At 29.3% G+C, this 15,987-nt stretch overlaps 1 protein-coding gene across 1 annotated transcript in view; it reads right to left on the bottom strand.

Annotated features, from left to right (window-relative positions):
* The window catches only part of LOC100160611 (BCL2/adenovirus E1B 19 kDa protein-interacting protein 3), a 23,932-nt gene extending 9,028 nt beyond the window's left edge, over nucleotides 1-14,904 (bottom strand). The window contains exon 1 of the mRNA XM_001951458.5: nucleotides 14,543-14,904. Within this exon, the coding sequence (XP_001951493.1) occupies nucleotides 14,543-14,585 (43 nt within the window). The 5' untranslated portion in view covers nucleotides 14,586-14,904. The remainder of the gene's footprint in view (nucleotides 1-14,542) is intronic.
* Between the last annotated feature and the right edge of the window lie 1,083 nt (nucleotides 14,905-15,987).

Consider the following 15,987-nt stretch of genomic DNA (forward strand, 5'->3'; position numbering starts at 1 on the left):
TATTATAATACATGGTAGCTGAAGTCGAATTATTCATATCACGGAAAAAAGTATAGTTAATTATTTACTGCACAAGTAATTATTCAAGTATTATTAATAACTGTGAATTATAATTACATTTGTACAGCTATACATTTAGTTCAAATTGCAAAATTAAAATGTTGTTGTTGATTTTTAACAACATAATTATAAACTAATTTTTAACTATTATATTTATATTACTAGACTACCTATGTGGTTACTTTATGTTGTTGTTAATTTGACTTGCACATCATATACAGTTAAATCTATTATTTTCTAACTAAGAATTTTATGTTGTCTTAACTATTCACAACAAGTCAACTTATCCATTGCCAGGCGTGTAGTGTAAAACTTTATTTTATTAATAATTTTATAAATAGGTAATAGCATTATTGACTATGAATACTAAATTTTCCTAATCAATGATAATAGAAATTGTTTTTATATTTTGTACAAAATAGAGTAGGTTCAAGATAATATTTACATAAATGTATTTATATATGTGTTCTCTTCAAATGTATAAGTTATATTATTATTTTATATAAATAATTCATGTTATATATTAAAATAATATAGTAAAGCATATTAAAATGTATATTATAATTATAAGAACTAAGAAGGTACGAAGAAAAAAACAAATTTATGTTGGGCTGCACAGCCCCACGCAATGGAATTAATTTGAATTTTGAAAGCTGGCCTACTAACTATAGAACTATTCGAATTGGCTTGGTATAACGTTATATATTATAATATTATAAACAGGAAAGAGCGGCGTTACGGACGATGGAAAATTAATTCGAGTTATGTTTGCGTGCGCGTCAGATGCAGCAAAATCTAAAAGCTTATATTATTAATTAGGTATACCTAGTGACTATTGCATAGGTAGATTCTTATGATCTGCTACAGAACACTACCACCACCACATGTGGACTTGGTTCGTCGGCAAGGCAAAAGTATAATATATTATTATCTGCGACAACAGCTACCGTAAACGTGCAGAATATAATTATTCAAACACACGCGAAAATTATTATTTTTTTTTTTGTTCGTTCGTTCGTTTGTAACCGACGCTACTGCAGATTACGCGCCACGTTGCCGATTCGATTTCGTTGCGTGCACACTTCTGCACTGCTATAAAATAACACCTACGTCCTACATAGGTATATAGTCGTTCAATATTAAAAATTTAGCTATAGTAAAGTTTATTAGGCCGTATGTATATATGTTATACATAAAAAAACTACGAGGGCGACATACAGGGCGCGACGGGCGCGATGCCTACCTACTGTGGAACAACACTCGCATATTATCATTATCACTATATATAATCACGATGGATGTGGTGCGTTTTTGTTACACTCCTGCACTGTTTATTCTGCTTGTCAGCTGCATGCTTTGCTAAAATGAAAAACTGCAAAGGTTGCATCTTTACGGGTAATTAAAAAAAAGTTATAAAAATAAAAGATTGAATAATATTAAAATACTGTACTTCCTATATAATATCAACCTTGGTTATGATATAATATAAGGTAATACAATAAATTTTAATGTTTTCAGATATTGTTTTATCGACAGTATTATAATATTATTATTTTTTACGTCGCTTTTGTAAACAATATTTCATAATATTACTTTAATATTAATTTAGAATTATACATAAGAACGCTATATTGTCTCAAGCGAATGTTTTAGTTATTACATTAAAAATAACTACGTCAGAATATAAAACGATTATAATAGACGAAGTAATAAGAAGATGTTTGCCTTTTGTCTTACCAAAAATGTAAAGGAACCTTTTTTCGTACAATAATCGTCATAATATTATATATAAACCGGACAAAAACACCGACAGAGAAGAAGAAAACGAGTGGCGGATGCGCTCAGTCGAAACGCCCTGTATACTTGGCACCGGTAGTCCGAAACGTTTTAGACGCACACGTGCCAAACGCATCGTTATTAAAAAACAATCACACGAGTTCAAATGAACCGAAATAAACGCTATTCTGTGACGCGAATGAAATAGCCATCACATAGGTTTTCCGTCTAATTTCTATCTGCAGCAGGGTGTGCTTTCTCATGCAGAAATTTGCATCATCACATTCATTAAGGGGATTTGATTCCGTGATTTTCTGTTTTTGTCTAACATACGCGTGACATAGGATTTTAAACGGTTCTTTGTCAAACATACCAATTGATCTAATGAAGCGATAAGAATTCTAAAAACAGATTTGAATTTTTCGTTAAGTTTACTTGAAATCGATTTTACCACATTTTTGATTTTTTGATTTTAACTTCTCTGAAAATTGAAGTACAATAATTATTAAATACTCTTTTTTAGGAATTTGGGGGATAATATCAAAAATATGGGAAAGTCAATTTCAAGTAAACTTGACGACAAATTCAAATCTGTTTTCAGAATTAATATCGCTTCATTAGATCAATTTATTGGTATGTTTGGCAAAAAAACACGTCTAAAATACTATGTCACGCATGTGTTCGACAAAAACAGAAAATCACGGTATCGAATCCCCTTAATTTATAGGTATACTACGTTATCGTCAGTTACTAGAATTTTGACAAACACGCCTCTACGGTAGATACGCTCAACATCAATAAGCGGGTGAATTTTTTTTTCCCCAATCGAAAGTTGATAGCAAACAGAGAGTGTGAGAGAGAGAGATCCCATCGCGCGTCGTAGATGTATATTTTATAACCACTCATAGGTACTTGTAAAGCGCGAACAAATGAAAACACAATGCAATGTGCATTAGCCAGTAATAATCGTTGAAAATTCAAGGTTTTAGGGAGAAAAAAACCACAATGGTTCGACAACAACGACAACAACAACATAACAACACAACAACAAGGTCTTTGACATAATAACAAGTAAAGCACAGCAAGAGATACGAACGATAATTTTGAAAAACAAACATACAATATTTTACTATATAATGTATATTATATACGTACATTAATAGTTAAAGAATTACTCACAATGTAAATATTAGACTGAAACGCATATTAATCAAAACATATTTATGCAATTATCGTATCAATGACTTATTACTTTATTAGTTATTGCTTTTGCACCGTATATTATATTGATAAGTATACTCAAAATAAGTCGAACGATACATTTTAACAAACGCTATAGCAGCGATAATATAATAATTATTAATTTTATACCTCACTCTTGTAATGCAGTATTATGTTCAATTTATAACAAGCACGCTTTTTTACATTTTTTTAAACTCTTACAATTGCATTCAATATTAATTAACACAGTCATTTTTGTTTACACACAAATAATACTTTTAAGTATTAACTATATCTACTCTATATTAAAATCTCCAAAACAATAAATATACTTAATTGAATATTGTAACCGTACACTTTTAACCGACGATATCAATGACACACACCGCAATATATGAATAATTTGTCAATTTAATTAAACATTTTGTCGATTCTGTATTATAATATTGTCAAGATATTTGTTATTCGACTTCGATATCCGTTTTTTTATTTACTGTTGTGTGGTTTTTCAATCAGAGTAGGAAATAAAAACAACAATATCCGTCGCTGAAGTGGTAGGTATTGTTTTTAAAAATTCTGCCCGATTGCAATATAAATTAGATATAATATTATGTGCACATTACACACACAACTACAAAATATAAATCATGAACACCGAAACGTAGGTACAAGACAACAGTATAATATGTATAATAATTATAATACACATAGGTAATTATTTATGCGCTCGTATTCACTAGAATAATAATAGCGTAACCGCTCGAACGAATCTGCCATGAATATTTTGAACACAAGCGTCGTACGCGCATTAAATATTATAATAATACGCAAATATTAGGAAATAATAACGAAAAGACGATACACGTTTTGGTAAATCGAAATTCATAATGAATTCACTAACAGCAGCTGCACACGATATATTATATTATATTCGGAAGAGGACGCGGGGGATAAGTGTGTCGAGTAGATTGCGTTTCGCCACATTTACTTCGCATTTTCAAAATAAAAACGCTTCAATAGAACGGCGACGATGGTATTATATTATTATTATTATTATGTTCTGCGTTGTATTATATGCGCGCGGAGGGTGCTTTCACTTGAAGAGCGTTTATTGTGGCCTCGGCGGTGTCTACGTGACCAATCTCACAAGACGAACATTATGGCACCTATCTATTTTGAATTTATTTATTATATAATATTATCGTCATGTGTGTGTATACCAGGTTGACAACGACATAAATATGGTTTGATGCAATGTCACTATGGTATAGTGTGTCCCAGCCCCCCTCCCGCCCAAGATACAAAATATCAGTCCCGGTGAAACCACCGCCAAGGGTGTGCACCGTTTTCCGACGAACAGACTGTATTGGATATTTAATTTTTGTTAAGTCGATCGAATACGAAGGACAGTAGTATACTTCTGAAGTCGCTTGCGATTAAATCCCTAACTATATATTATATTTGTCCGGAACACTTAGAATTGGCCAAACGTTTAACAGAACAATTCAAGAATACTACATAATATAATATAATAATATGAATACATTTATACCTACATGATATTTTTAGACGATAACCACTGCGCCTTTTTTCGATTTAAATGACCTAAGCATAATATATTAAAGTATTAAACCAATATTTTAGACTCGAAGTACTCGTTTGGTCAACTTTACCGTGTACACATATAGACACTATATATCATGTAAAATGTAAATAAATCATACTATAATATATTGTTGTAGGTATCTATAGTGTTAAGCATGCGTTATTGTTCAACTAGTTTAAGATATTTTTTAAGTCGTAAGAATTTCGTGGGTGAAACTGGTTTACAGTGTGCGATATACGATATAATATGTACACGATAGGTTATAAATTATAATACGGATTTATTTTCGGGAACAAAAACTGTGACATCCAGCTGTAGCGACGATAAATCGTTTACTTAATATTTTAAAGACATCGATTATATAGTACTGAACATGTTATAACTTCTGATTTATCATATCTATAAAAGACAATTTAAATAAATGTCTTAGAAAAAGACAAAAATATCATTGTAAACACATTACTGAAAGCATATAAAAACAAGCGATTATATAACAGATAATTATGTATAATTTATATTTCAGTTATTTGTATGGCTATATATTTATGAATATTAAGTTAAAGAAGTATAAAAATCAATAAAGTACCTATTTAACTTTTAACTAAGGGTCGTGGTTGTGAACGGGTAATAGAATACACGGGTACACGGAGCCCGGGCACGCGGGCAAAAATTATATTAAAGCCCGTGTTTTCAATACCCGTGTATATCCGTGTATAATAATACCCGTGTATAATAATACCCGTGTATATTGCATATTAATTCAGAATTCAAAAATACTTTATGTTACGTTTTGTATATTCAAATAATTGGTTATTTATTAATAATAAAAATTGTATAGCCCTTGATTACCTACCTACCTATTATTTAAGTATGTTATGAATATCTAAAAGTTTTGCTTGAAAAACACAATATAATACGATATTCTCTGTTATATTGAGTTCAGAAAGTGGATATATCGTTAAGTCAGAACTGCAAAGTACTTAAATACAATTGTATTTGAGTTGTAAATATATGAGTATTTTAGCTCACGGGTATTTAAATACACGGGTATACACGAGTATTTTTATTACACAGGCTTTAACCCCGTCTTGCGTAAAAACACAGATACCCGTGTAGTTCACTACACGTGTAATCGAGACCTCTACTTTTAACTACTAAAGCGTTGGTGCAGGACTTTGATAAGTTTTTAACATTAACGTATTAAGAGAGCTTAAATTAGGAAATCATATATATTATACAATATTTAAACTGTCCTTAGGTCACACATTCACACTATATTTTATTCCTATTTTTTTTTCATATAAAAAAAAATAGCGGGCTTCACCGAAGTAAAAACTTGTGTGGAGGCTCCAACACTATTATATACTACTTATACTTGATTACGAATAACATGAATGCAATTGAAATACAAAAAAATTATCTATACATACAAAATATTTGTGAAACATCCAAATAAGTCGATGTCATCTACAAAAAATAACAATTTTAATTAAATCTATATTCGCAAATCGTGATACTCTCCACAAATCTAGGTCAATTATACAAATATATTTACGGTAATATGATAATCAAAAAATTGAACATACCTTCTTGATTAATGATTATCATCTCTATAAATAATGATAGCAATAATTATGATGCATTTTATACATTATAGAGTACACTTCAAAAATCAGAAAGCATTCCTGGTGCGTTTTAAAGAAAATACCATTGATTATAATCAATGAAAATACCGAACTATATAAACAGGAAACTAGGTTGAAGCAATATAAAAGTCAATAGGTAGGTTAATGTTTTTTTACGAATACTTCTGAAGCATAAATAATTAGAATAACAAATGGGTAATAAAATCATTTTAAGAGAAGTTATAAGTACATAATATAGATATAATAATATACGATGTACCTATTATTGGCACTTTTTATTTATTTTGAAATAATATTAATTTTTAAAAGACAACGATTATTAGTTATTACTTATTACACTCATAAATTAATAAATTAGTTTTTAGCCTACCCATAATTTGTAGTAATACCTATAATTTTATAATAGAAGATGATGCCATACTGTCCAATTCAATATTGTTATAAGCTTACATTTGCTTACAGTAAGTATAATATTATTATTTAACAAGCTTTTATCAAAATAATATTTACAATGCAAACTGTTTAAAAATAGGTCCTATAGAAACTGAAAGAAGTATAAAAAGATTATTATGATAATTTTAATAAATTTTGATAAATTACAATTCATCTAACTTTTTCCATCATATTACAAAATTTAAACTTATTTAATTATTAAAATATGAATGTACTTAATGAGCTTTTTTTAAAATATATTTAATAATATATATATATTAATACCTATATATGGTAAAAAAAAATATTAATGTCTTAGTTTTAGTATATAGTGTCATAAGTCATTATTGTGAAGCTTCCTACAACGTTCATACAAAATCATAATGTGTATGTGTACAGAGGTATTAATTCAAGTGTTGATAACCTGATAAATACGAGTTCACAATGATAAGACTCGTTTTCTTAAAATTCTACGAAACAAATAAAATGTTCTTAACTTAATTTATAATATTATTAAAATAAATACTAGTTGATACTAGTCATTGATACAAAAACAATTTTTCTTTCTACAATTAACATTATTAACTTCCGTGTATTTTTATTAAAATTTTAAGTTAAGTTTAAGTTATAAATTATAAAAATATATGTCAATATGTAGGTCGTCTGGTCTTATTGAGTAAAAAGCTTTAATTTAATACCTACTAGATCACATATTATTATGTTTAATGTATGACGTATTATAAAAAAAAATAAAAATAAACTATTAAAAATCACATGTCTTTTGTTGCGATTTAATTAAAGATCTAATTACACATTACATACATCAAAGTTTTTTTATGGTATAATTTATACCAAACCATAACAACTTGCCAACAGTCATATAATTAAATAATCGTTATTCTTTATACTATCACAATTATTCATAAGTCATAACTCATAACATATCCACTATACATATTATTTTGATAATTTAAAAATATTGTTTTTATTAGACCATAATATTATAACGAACACAATATAAAAAGATGTATTTGTGTAATCGCAGTTACAATACCCATACGTCATTGTACAACAAATAATAATGTTTGAAGTGATTTTTATCCAAGATTAAAAAGAGAACAAATAACAGAGTTATGCATAATAAGCTGCGTAGATATTCTTAACTGGGAGTAGGTAAATTGTGTAATATTATATTATCATGGATTCATGTACGTCTTACCAAATTAAATAAAGTATACATCGACGGGAAGTTTGTATGAAAATAAGTAACAACTATATAGGTGTTTTCGATTCGGTTCGATTTACGCCGATTTGTTTAGTGTCCATTGCAGTAGTAAACAAACGTAGGTATTTACTTTCTCACTAACTGATGGAAATGTTGCATGTTTATTTGTTATAACTTATAAATGCTAATATTTATATATCAATAATAGTATTATTATCGTCGCGCGTTATGCCCACCGTCATAAACATAACATTATAGTTTATAATAATAATTTAATTTCAAAATTATTATACCTATGCAGTATGGCACTGTTGCACCCGGTCGCCAGTAAAGGCGCTAACACTTCGATAATACATACATGCATTATCTAAGCCCTAAAATGAATAATTGTTAAGATAAAAATATTATCTTAATTCATGAGGGCGCTATTGCTATACTCGTCAATAGGGCTATTTAAATGGAATCGAGCAAAATTAACCTAATAAAATAAAGAAGTGACTATTTTTAAAGACTATTGAAAGGTACTTGCTTCATTAAATAGTAATATAAGCGTCAAATATTAAAATTGTATGAAAAAAATAGGTTGGTCAGTTTTATGAAGAAAAAATTTGTTTTGAATGAATGTATGTAAATTAAACTTTTTATAATGAAATAGCATAGAGGTATACCTTTCTTAAAAGTATGCAATAGAAACACCAAAAAAAAAACAATGCATTAATATGCAAATATAAAAATAAACAAAAATACCTAAGCAAAATAATATTGTATATTTAGAATGGTTAAGTATGTCTTGAATATCACTTATTTTGAATTCAGAATAGAGTTCATAAATATGAAAATTCATTAAATTCACAGACCGCTTATCACGCTCATCGGATACCAAAACAACTAGGTATACAAGAAACGGTGCAAATGTTTGAATTTACTCTATATACGCGTTACGGTTACGCACACTCCTCAAATATTATTTTACTAGTCGTCAACTCGTAGCTTAATCGTAAGTAGGTGACACGTGTTTAATCACTATATTCTATAATATAATTTAATATCATCACATGCGAATATGCGATTGAAACAAAGACGGGTTTAAAACAGTGCAAATGCAATATAATGTGGTTTGTAAATCGTAAACTCAAACGATACTATATTAATTACACGTAGTAGGTGGTATTCGTAAAAAAATAAATAAGTGCGCGCAATTGAACAGAGTGCCCAATATTAAAACATTAAACGCACTAAAATATATCTAAAAAAATCCCGATAAGCACAAAGAATATATTTTGTACTCGTGTATCGGTGTATCACACAAAAGGTCGTACGGGTTGACGCATTAAAATAATATTATTATTATATTAGATGCGGTTAGTCAAAGTTTTAATTTAAAAGGTGTCTAATGCGAGGTTGGCAACGATAAATGAAACGTAGTAGTCGAGATGCAGTGTACGCGCTACTACTCTATATTATATTAATATATTATTATTATACATTCGAAACGAAATAAGTTTTGAAAAACGAAATTAAAAATCTTGGCTAGAACTTGAGCCGTACTTATATAGTACATTCATCGTTTCGACTTTAAATCAATGTTATTTAGTTTCGTCAACTCGTCACATACATAGGTAGTATTCCATGTGCGTCACACAATAATACGAGTAGCACAAAAACATATTTTTATAATTTATAACAATATTATTATTATAAAACCATAACAAAGTATCTACGTTTTTACAGTCTCGACGTTTGCAGCGTAGTAACTCCTACTTTACCTCAACTTTAGTTGACAGGTGGTCGCAGCGAAAACAGTATCGTTAACGAAATAAAAGGTTTATATAATAATATTATGTAAGCATCAACGTGGTGAGATAATATACAGAGTCACCATAATTCGACTATAGTAAAGCGATAATAATGCTAAAATGTAATCTCAGTCGATTTAGAAATGCAAAATTTTGACGTTCCCGTACACACGTGTATAACACGCGCGAGCAGATATATTTATTATTAAAAGTTGAGTTGTTGACCACCTGACCGATCGAACTTTTGTTCTTTTTGGAACGCGCGCAGCTCGCAGTCGAAGCGGCAACGTTGAGTTAAGTCTTGACCGGTCTTGACGCATCTAAAAATCGACCTTGGCGTCAAACGCGTGCAATACATACGCCACAAGTATATAAAATAGTATATGTATATATATGTAATATATATGCGGTGATGCCAGCATGCGCACGTGTATAGTGCTGAAATAATAATATTATTAAAAATGTATACTTTTTGTGCGCACCCGAGAGAGAAACGGTTATTACGAAATAACGTGTTAGTGCGTGTAAATCATATTAATTTCGATGTAGGGACGATCGAATATAATATTTTGATTTGTTAACAGTTCCGGGTAAACACAGTGCTATTTTTTCACATCATGGCGTGATACTTGAACAATTCACGTGCAATGCAAAATACCGCCCCTCATCACTGTGTAGGTGAAAATAAGAGAGAGGGTAGTCGTTTAAGAAGGTTTGTGTAGGGTCGATTATCATTCAAATTTAGTCTGGGTCCACTACCCAGACAAACGTACAACGTTATTACTCGTTAGTTCGTCACTCGACACTTCGAGTTTTGTTGGTTACGGACACGAATGGTAGAATACTAAACGCCGTTTTACCTACGATATAAAAACACCGAACATTGATGATTTATCAAACGACCATAATAATATTATTATCATTAGTTATTACTATATAAATATTAAAACTTGTAACTAATATCAGTAGAAATGAAAAGTCTTATATTTGTATGACATTCTAGTAGGTAAATAACTAATAGATAATAAATAATACTATTAATATTTGACACAGCTGTGGACTATACAATTTACGAAACGATTAAAGGAGGGGCTCGATAACGAATGTTATTATTTTTGTTTTGATATCATTCTATTACTCCATTAGGTCACATGAACTTCCATATAAATATTATTGTGTATTTAATATTATGGGTTTCTTTTTGAACATTTTAATTTTCCCAACTAGGAAACTATAAAAGTAAATAATAAAAAAATAACAAAAATCAATAATTGAAAATGTATTAAGATGTAAAAAGAACATTAAACAATAAAAACAATACCAAAACAAACATATTTAAAATTCTTGATTAATCAAGCTATTTCAATTTCATTAAAATGTCATAAATATTTACAATTGTCTATTTAAATATGTATTCAAACATTTCATTGTAAAACAATCAGGTTTTGTTTAAAATTTGATCTACACTCTAGTCTCTAGTATAATAAACTTCAAAATTTTTTTTTTTTTAATTTTTTCAACTTAAATATTTTATTTGTAGCAATTGATTATTGTGTATGTGGAGGGAGAATTTTATTAAAATGCTCATCAAGTTATTTACTTCTACGATTGGTGATAATAATAACAAATTTAAAGATATCTTTAATCATATCCTATTAAGTACATTATACAATATTATAACAATTAAATGTAATATCTATTTACTTACACAAAAACATATTATGCCATAGCCCTACGTCTTCATAGTATTGTTAATTAAATAAACCTCCTTATTTAATATATGATAACTATTAGATGTTCAATGAAGGAAAACTTTACCACGAGCTTTACCATTGATAAATGATGTTTCTACTAAACAATAGTAGGTACTTCATAATATTATTATAGGGTGATATCGAATTTTTATTAGGTATTATTTGTTTTATGAAAGAGTATAAATTCAAAAGGTGTACGCAGCATTATTCAATTGGGGGGGAGGGGGGCTTGAAAATTAATTATAATTTTATTTTTATTTTGCCTAGTCCAATAATTGCAGACGTTTGGGTGAGGTATTTGAAAATGTATGTACAACTTCAACTTCTCAACTTTTTTAGTAGAAAAAATTTTCTGATCATAAACTTCAATGGAGGTAATTGGAAACAAATTTGATCTAGTAAGTACTTTTGGGAGAACAAAATTGAAAATTCTCAGTATTTTTTAAAGTAATCAGGAAAAATGAAAATAAATGAAATTTGTTAAAAATGTTTGGTAACCCTGATTAACGGTCTTCACTTGGATTGTATTTGATTAAAATTAGTTTTTTTCTGGAAATTTCAATAAATAATTATTTGTATGGTCAAAAAGCTTAAAAATTTAATAGGTACAAAGTTCATCATACGTTTTTATTACAGCTATTTAAAAATATTAACAATGCCCTTTACGATATCTATTGGGAAGATTATTTTTTATACGCATTTAAAGTTCAAATTTTGACAAAACCATAGTTAATTTTTAGTTCAAAATGTATAAAATATTAAATTTGTATAGCTAAGGCTTGGAAATTTAATATAAGGTCTTTCATACAAGTAATTCATACTTTTACCCAAAGACTACTAATTATTTTAGGAAAATTGGTACACAAATATGAATTCATTCTAGTAAGATGTATATAAATTTACACCATGCTTATTTTTAAAAAAGTAATAATATGGGCAATGGGAGGGACTTCAGCCTGTTAGCCCTCCCCCTGCGTAACTTAGTATATTTTTTTTTCCTCATACAGCTTACTTATAAAGTCATAACTTATGAAGTTAAGATAATAACTATAAATATTGCATAGTTATTGTAGATGATATTTTAATTTCTCTACATAATCACCTCTCATATCATCTCTTTTTAATAAATACTAATAAATTTAACATTTTTTCTTTGAAATATTACTTAATTACCCATAGTTGAGTCTAACACATTTAAATTTTAAATTTATATTGAAGTAATTTATAAAAGAACTATACTTCAGAGAATTATCCATAATAAATCTTTCTAACAATAAATATAAAATATAAACACATTGTAGAAAAATGATAATGAGATATAATATTTTGATTGAACAGCCATTTTATAATTGAACGTACCTATTTCTTATCTAACAAGTGCAGAATGGCAAATTCTTTAGAATATAATATTAAATATTTAATAGGAATATTTATTAAGCAGCAGTGCGGTACCTACCAACTTACTTTTTCAATGCAATTTTAAATAAATAAAAATGATTTATTTCAAACTTAAGAGAATAATATAATTTCTGTATGGTAATAATAAAAATTCTGAGGAGAATAAACTGATTAGCTGATGATATTATACTAAAAACATAGACAAAAGAAAAGATTATTGATTAAATAGAAAAGTTGATAAAACTTTTGATTAAACCAATGGTTTGGAAATATGAGAAATGCACCTAAAAACACAACAGTAATGAATTGCTACCCTCTAACTATTTAAACCAATTAGAATAATAGAATAATTCACAATTTATTTATTAATTATTACCAAATTATTACCTATATTACCCACAACAATATTATAAACATATTTTTGGAAAATAAAAATTTAAATAAATCATGTACCTACTTTAGAATATAATACTATAATGTAAAGCAATAGTGTAAGCAATAAAATGTAGAATTTTAAATAACTGATCAAAACATTTTAAACGGTTATCACAAATAAAATTATATGGGTATAACTACATAACAATATCGACATATAATTTTAAGTGATATGTTATGTTATGTTGACCGCCTATTTGGTGTAATTGTGTAAAGAACAGTTAAAACAAAACAGTTCCTAAAATATAATACTAATTAAATATCTATGGACATTTCACAATAATTTATATGGTGATAAGGCTGTCATTTTATTACCACAAATGCCTTCTGTATATTTTACTCAAATTCATATTATTATTTAACCAAATTATTAGACATCATTGATATTTTACAGTATGTATATGTATATATATTGGTTATTACACAAGAGGTATATTACTATAAATATTATGTCATAATATAACAGGTCTCCATAACGTTAGCCATCCAAACTTGAAACAGCTGTTATCTCAGTGATGCGAATCTAACTCTGAGGACTATTGTGTACAACCATAATAATTAATAAGGGACATATTATTACATAGCAATGGCTCTCTAGCCCACATCCCACCATCATCAATTTGCCATTATACCCAACTCGGACATATGGCAGTTGCCTGTACCGTACAAACTGATGTATATTATATTCTTTATTTCACTTTGATGCATTGTTTTAGAGTATGGAACCTCGAAAAACTGGCTTAGTCAACAGAAATAAGAAAATTCAGAGGTACAATCAAACAAATAAGGAGTACCCTGATACCGAGTAATCTCGACCACTCAAAGTTAGAAACTGATTTACATAATAGGTATTAAGTTATTAAATAGATCCATTTACACTGTCTAGAGACCGGGCAGTACCTACGGGACAAAATGGCTTGGATATTTCATACTACATTCAGCAATTGCAATTAAATTGTACATAGTCCCATAGCCCATAGGTACTCATATTTAAATCCCATTAACAGAATTTTGCGTTACAGTAACCTAGGTACTTGTAATTTATCCGATTTTGATTTTTTCGTTCTTTAATTGACGCTTAAGATTGTTACATGTTTTATAGTTATATGAATAATAGGTACCTATTTGCAATCGTTACTGCAGTAGGTAATATCATAAACAAATAAACAAATAAATAACGGGAATATATTTACCGCCAAGCGATTCCTCTGGCAGGGACTTCGGGGTGGTGGACATGATGACAAGAGAGAAATAACTTTTCGTTGACTGTACGCTGGACAAGAAACCGCGCAAGTACGTGATGGACGGTTCGCGCGCGGTTGACGGTTTTTCAGCCGGTCACTCTGTGCGAAACAGCAGGAGCGGAGAAAACGAGAGACAGTGACGAAATTATATGACGATCGATAGTTCGCGTTGGTTTTACGCGACCAACAGCGTTGGGCACCGAAAGTGGACACCGAAACTCGAACGGATGCGCGAACGGGAACAGATAATACGACAGCAGACAGCAGGGAACGACGGGCAGACGCTGAATGAACGGTTGGAAAAGTGAGAAAGATGACGACGACGACGACGCCGTCGCCAACACAGCAACACGGTGTGCGCACGCACGCGCGGCCGTCACAAAGAACCATCGTCGTCGCGTGCCTGCCAGTGTGCGCGCGTCCGTTGTGTTATTGTTATGATCCTCTCCTGCTCACCCGCCAGCCAACGAGTCAACAAACTCGTCGACGAAACACAATAATATAGGTACATACACGCGCACGCTTCACGTTCGTTTTTACTCGTTTCGCTGGACGATATAGGCCCGATTACTTGGGGGCAACTTGATGATATTGCATTATTGAAGCGTTTTGTACTTTCGTATATTACAGAAGACGTAATAATAAGATCTAAAAAAATTTAAATAGTAATATTGATTTGTAGGTATGTATTTAGAGCGCAACCATACTGAATACTGAATAGTGACAAGACAATAAAATTATTACGCGACAAATTTATCCAACTGGATAATAAAACTATAATGTAAGTGGTATACTTTCCTTGTAAACAAAAATATTCTACAACTTCATATTATTTTTGAGTCTTATCGTTTATGACCTTAATAACTAAATTTAACATAATAATGATTATAATGTTTAAATCAACCATTTTTAAAGTATCTTCTAAGTTTGACATTTTTTAGATTCTGAGTGGAACGATGAATGTATTGATTTTACAATGATGTGTGTTTTTTTATTTTTTTTTAATTTTTTTTTTTATTTTTGTGTCTGTCATCACGTTTTAGGACAGTAAAAGTGCTTGGATTTTCTTCAACAGTACCTTTTCTGATAGGAAAGTGAATCCAATAGTTTTCAAAAGCGCCGTGAAAAACAAAAGAAAAATTAAGGAAAAACGGGAATTTTTACGCAAAATCTGTTTTCGAGAAAATCAATTTTGGTTTTTGGTGTAACTTTAAAAAAAATGACCGTAGATATATGAAATTTTGACTGAATGTTTATCTTAGGATTTTCTATACACCATATCATTTTCAAAATATTTTGATTTATTTTGAGCTCTTTATGGACATTTTCATTTTCCATTTTTTTTTAGTTTTTTTTCTAAAAATATCAATAAAATGTTATTTGTTGGATAAAAA

This window comes from Acyrthosiphon pisum, chromosome A2 (genome assembly GCF_005508785.2).
Source record: "Acyrthosiphon pisum isolate AL4f chromosome A2, pea_aphid_22Mar2018_4r6ur, whole genome shotgun sequence".
Taxonomy (NCBI): Eukaryota; Metazoa; Arthropoda; class Insecta; order Hemiptera; family Aphididae; genus Acyrthosiphon; species Acyrthosiphon pisum.